The sequence below is a fragment of the Mirounga leonina genome, unplaced genomic scaffold (genome assembly GCF_011800145.1).
Source record: "Mirounga leonina isolate KUSES-001 unplaced genomic scaffold, KU_Mleo_1.0 Mir_166, whole genome shotgun sequence".
Classification (NCBI taxonomy): Eukaryota; Metazoa; Chordata; class Mammalia; order Carnivora; family Phocidae; genus Mirounga; species Mirounga leonina.
The window spans coordinates 26,954,261-26,960,090 of record NW_023270418.1 but is presented as its reverse complement, the minus strand read 5'-3'; the positions used below and the strand labels follow the sequence as shown (position 1 = coordinate 26,960,090).

The 5,830-nt window shown below is 39.0% G+C and overlaps 1 protein-coding gene across 1 annotated transcript; it reads left to right on the top strand.

The window, feature by feature from the left end:
• Nucleotides 1-493: 493 nt before the first annotated feature.
• LOC118015608 (olfactory receptor 5A2) lies at nucleotides 494-1,742 on the top strand. Its single transcript, XM_035012348.1, is given in 1 exon segment — nucleotides 494-1,742. A coding segment is annotated over 1 exon segment (1,080 nt). The 5' UTR covers nucleotides 494-521; the 3' UTR covers nucleotides 1,602-1,742.
• Nucleotides 1,743-5,830: the final 4,088 nt, after the last annotated feature.

Below are 5,830 nucleotides of genomic sequence, written 5' to 3'. Positions count from 1 at the left end.
TTCTCTGAGTTTTCTAACCTGAAAGAATGGATTATCTTTATTGTGAGTTAGATTTGCTCCCTCAAAATGGGAGGGTTGAATCAGGTGAGTCTCAAGGTTCCTTTAGATTTAGGTTTCTTATGGCTTTTTAGACTTCCTGACTTGAGCATATAAATCCAGATTAACAATAACATTAGGAATTTCTTATATTTTATATATCTTTAGTATAAGAATCTGGAAAAGGAGCTAAACACAACAGGCTATAATATTCAAGGAACCTTGAGACTCACCTGATTCAACCCTCCCATTTTTCAGTTGAGAAAATGAGAATTTGAAGAGGTGAAGTCACTTTTCCACAGTCCCCAGGGAGTTGGGAATGGAGCTGAGGACAAAACCCAGATTATTGATTCCCAGTCACTCTCTACTCCATTAGACAGACCCTCTTCTAATCAGCAAGGTGTATAGCATACAGATTTTAAATAGTGCCAAGAGATTATCATGGGCCGACTTCCTCCAAGAAGAAGGCATAGCAGGTGGCTGTGATGTTAACTTGGTGTTGTTTATATGATCGTCCAGGAAATAACCACTCATATAATAACAAACACAATCTAACTGATCACAGAATTGTTTCTTTCCTTTATGCAGGAAGTAGGTCTATGGTTGTGGGAAGGAACAACACAATTGTGACAAAATTCATCCTCCTGGGATTTTCAGACCATCCTCAAATGAAGCTTTTCCTTTTTCTGTTATTTCTGGGGATTTATCTCCTGACCCGAGCCTGGAGACTGAACCTCACTGCCCTCATCAGGATGGACTCCCACCTGCACACACCCATGTACTTCTTCCTTAGTAACCTATCCTTCCTAGATATCTGCTATGTGTCCTCCACAACTCCCAAGATGCTCTCTGACATCATCACAGGGCAGAAAATAATTTCCTTTGTTGGCTGTGCCACACAGTAGTTTGTGTTCTATGGAATGGGGCTGACTGAATGCTTTCTTTTGGCTGCCATGGCATATGACCGCTATGCTGCAATCTGCAACCCATTGCTCTACCCAGCCCTCATTTCCCATACACTTTGTTTAAAGACAGTGGCTGGAGCCTATGTGGGTGGATTCTTCAGTGCTTTGATTGAAACATACTCTGTCTACCAGCATGATTTCTGTGGGCCCAACGTGATCAACCACTTCTTCTGTGACCTTCCTCCAGTTCTGGTTCTGTCGTGCTCTGATACCTTTACCAGTCAGGTGGTGACCTTTGTTGTGGGTTTTGTTGTTGGAATTGTGTCTGTCCTTGTGATCCTCATCTCTTATGGTTACATTGTTGCTGCTGTCCTGAAGATCAGCTCAACTAAAGGTAGGACCAAAGCCTTCAGCACCTGTGCCTCTCACCTGACTGCTGTGACTCTTTTCTATGGTTCTGGTCTCTTCATGTACATGCGACCCAGTTCTAGCTACTCCCTAAACCAGGACAAGGTGGTGTCCATATTCTATGCTCTGGTGATCCCTATGGTGAATCCTATCATCTACAGTCTTAGGAATAAGGAGATTAAAAATGCCATGAAGAAGGTTGTGGCAGAAAGAGCATGTACTTTCTCGTGGGCCTTTGTTTTTCTGATCTAAGCTAATGTTTACAAAGAGGCTGTGAGCTGGTTCAATTGTGCAGATTTTCATGTAGTTTTGGACTAGTTGATTTACACAATGATTTGTGTTGACTAGACCTTTCCGCCCTTTCCACTATTCCCCTAACTAGTATACCTATTAGTTATTGGAAAACAGTTTGGCCATTATTGGTTTCTAGAATGAATAGCATTGCCTATACTGAGATTATAAATGCTCAATTTAGCAGAAAACTTCACCATGACAAAGACTGAACAACCAGGAATATCAAAATAGAGTCTGTGTCTATAGGAGGAAAAACGTTGAAAAAAATGTTAGTCTAGCATTCAGGATGGTGATTCTTAAGGTAGGATAAGAATGTATAGCATAATAACCTGAGGAGGGGGACACTTTTTCTAAAAACAGTTGCCTTTCCCTCTTATGAAGTTTAATATGCTTCCTTTATGGCACATGAGCACCACAAGGCAGGCACCCTCTCCTGTTTGAGAATCCAGCTATTGTGAGCCACTGTGCATGATGGGGGTATAGAACTGACTCTTTAAATGTGTTAAGGTAGGACAGAAATCAAAAAACCTCTGATTAGGACATTAATGACTGAAAAACCTCATGGCTAATTCAATCAGCTATACAAAAAGCAGTCACTACATTGATTTAAATAAAGCCGGGGATTTGTTCCTTTCAGTCTGAAGTAATTGCTTTCCAGCCAACACTCAAAGTTTCTTAAGAATCTATAGAAGAGGAGCATACCGTCATTTGGGGGAAAGGTTCTAGGTTTTCACCAGTTTTGTGATAAGTTCTAGGGTGGAATTTAGCCTAGGAATTGAAGAGAGTGATTTTTCTCCTCCATATTATCTCAGAACATGTTATGTGTCCTTGAATCAGCAGTAAACAACTGGCATACATTTATTCAGCTGTGGCTGCTCTTGGTTGGCCATATATGAATAAATAAGTATCTACCTGTATGTCCTTGGACAAGTTACTTGGGCTCTGTGTGCCTTAGTTCCTTATCTGTAAAATAGGAATAATAATAGTAATTATCTCATAGGCTTATTGTGATGAAGTAAATGACTCAATATATACAAGCACTTAGAATAATGCTGGTGGATAGCAAATGTTTAAGAGATGAGTATTATTATTATTATTATTCTATAAATATTTATTTATCACCATTTGAGCCAAAGAAATAGAAGACATTTCCTTACTTTGGTAAAAAAAAAAATGTGATCTTTGTGATAGCTTTGATGCATTGGAAAGTGGGTCAGCAGAGACTAGAGTAAAAGTTATTTAGGTATTTGTTAGGTATTCTTAAGTCATCAGACTTGCAATTATTAATCTCGTGTCCATCACTTTATAGGTAGGTGGCCTTATGCAAGTTACTTATAAGCTCCATTTTTCTCATCTGTACAACGAAGATAATAATTGTATCTACCTCATGGAATTGATACAACAACTAAGTGAGAATATGCATGAAAAGAGCTTAGTTTAGTGCCTGGTATATGGTAATACTTAATAAATGTTAGCTCATATTATTAGTCAATTTTGTATAAATCAAGAGAAATCCAGGTAAATGTGCTAAAAAGAGGCAAATTAGATAACTTTGGGATATCTACTCAAACTGGAACATAATAGTCTCAGTAAAAAGGCTTGCCAGTACCTCTCACCTCTGCTGCTTCTTCTGCATATAGGAAGCAGTCATTAGGAAAATAAAAAGAACTCAAGTTCACAGAAGTGGCCACACACTCTATCAGCTACCTGGTCACCTTGCCTTTCCTTATAGTCAGTTTTTCCCTCCACCTTTCTTTATCTATACTCCAGTTTACTGAGCTCTTATCTTTCAATTTACCTTTGGTAGCTAATCTTAAATTCTCCTAATGCCCAAAGTCATTGGAACAAAACAAACAAACAAATAAAGGAAAATATGCCTCATGCTTTGGACTTACGTGGAGCTGTCACTAGTCTCTTATCATCTCTAAATTTTTTTGAACAAAGATTCTGAATATAAGATCTTTAGAAAATATCTCTTGTTCAGCCACATACATGTTCGCTGCTAATGGAAATTTTCTCCTTGCATTGAGAAGACATAATGTACTTTTGTAGTTTTCCCAATTACCGAAGAGAAAATAACGATCATTAATAATTGTTAAATATAGTGCATAATGTGGGGTTTGGTCATGAGACTTGAATAAGGCAAAAATGAGCTGGGGTTTATAGTAAGCCACATGTTAAATAAAACTTCCTAAATAAGTGCATTTATTATGGGGCATATAAATAGACATATATTAAACAATATTTTTGGCACTAGAAGAATCAGGCATTTTATAGCTCTTTGAAGCAAGACAAGGTACAGCTGTCCTGGGGAGGTGGGTGGCCAGCTAGCTGGAGATGAATTCGCTTTAGTAGAATTAGCACAATCCAGCGTGTGTCACTCATCTTCGCAACCTCTGAAGATTTTTTTCAGGTGGACTGAAGTTACCAAGCTCAGAATAGCTATCCACATAAGCCAGATGCCGTTTTTAGTTTTCATGGAAAAACAAAACTGCCAACCTTGTACTTGTGCTGGTGGCACAATTCTTTGACTTGCTGAGGAAACCACATAGAAAAACAAATTACAATCGAAAGTCTATTTGGAGAGAAAGTGGGTAATGTGTGTAGTGCCTGGTGTGCCCAACTACAGAGTCCAGATAGGTTGAGGCGCTGGGCCAGGGCACTGACACCTTCTCTCCCCAGATACATGGTTTATTCATCTTCCTCTCTTCTTTTTTTTTTAAAGATTTTATTTATTTATTCATGAGAGAGAGAGAGGCAGAGCAAGAAGCAGGCTCCCAAGGAGCAGGGAGCCCGATGCGGGACTCGATCCCAGGACCCTGAGATCATGACCTGAGCCGAAGGCAGACGCTTAACCATCTGAGCCACCCAGGCGCCCTCATCTTCCTCTCTTCTAAGTGACCATCTTCCCATCTAATCACTATATTCACAGATCAATTAATAGATTTTCCTTCTTTGGTTGTAAGGACTATTTTGTCTCTAAAATGCCTCTGTTACACATTTCATTTATTCTGATCTGATTTTGTGGTTTAATTTTTAGAGTTTTCAGAAACCTGGTTATTGTCCATATGTACCACCTACATTCCCCTAATTTTTTAGTAGGTATAAATGATTACTCTCTCATTCACTCACTCACATACTCAGGAATTAGTGACTGATGCATTAAACGGGTTCTGATGAGAATTTAAAATTTTTCCTAAAGATGAACAGTTTCGTGTTTCTAGTCATAAACCTAGAGAAACCCAGAGATTGCCTAATCTGTTATCATCCATGCAAATGAGGAAACACTTGCAATTCAATTCCCTGTGTCTAGATAACTGATTTGGATCTCTGTTCTGATCTGGGAGAGCCTAAATGTCTTGCATATACGAAGATAAACCATGTATTTCAGCCTTCTCCCATCAGCTTGATCTATGACTACCTTCCTTGAATTCTTGGTGGGTCTCCTTGTCTGTAACATCTCCTAAATAACTGGGGAAGATAAACCAACTGTTTATATGTAAGCTTTGTTGCTTTTATTCCATTGTCACTCTTCTCATGCTTTCCTTTCCCCTTCTAATGCTGGCCAAGACCTTCTATGTGCAATATTGCTATGGATACGGCTAGGAATGAGATTCCCCACCTTCCTACAAGTAAAGAAATAGTCATAGCAGGCTCTTGCAATCATGGCTTGGAACTTTTATCAAATGGATGTGGAAGCATCTCCCTTCAGTTTTGCCAGACTAGATGAAAGACAGACAAACCTCCCACTTTGGTGGGATCACACTCTAGAACTAGACAGGCATCTTGGACCCAGGGAGAACCCATGGAAGAACAGGCTTCATCTCTCTCAAAACAATTTTTTTCTGAAATAGAGTCATGGTGTTAGATTGGACTTAAATGTCAACATAAATAGAAAAACTGGCATGTGTAAAGTATCAAAGTGATATTGTATGAAATATTCTTGTTCTAATAAAACCCCTTTCTTATGCAAAGGAAGGCTGGGTGGTTTTCATCTTAAGAAATGCTTAAGGAACAAAATTATTGATGCACATGGACCAGAGGGAGGAAGTCCATATATTAGACATTCACTGAAACTCATAGTTCATTTTCTAACAACCCAAAGCTAAGGAAGTAGCCTGGCAGGAGTCATCTCACCCTTCAACTTGCCCTCAGTCTAGAATATAATTGGAGATAAGGTCTGGGAC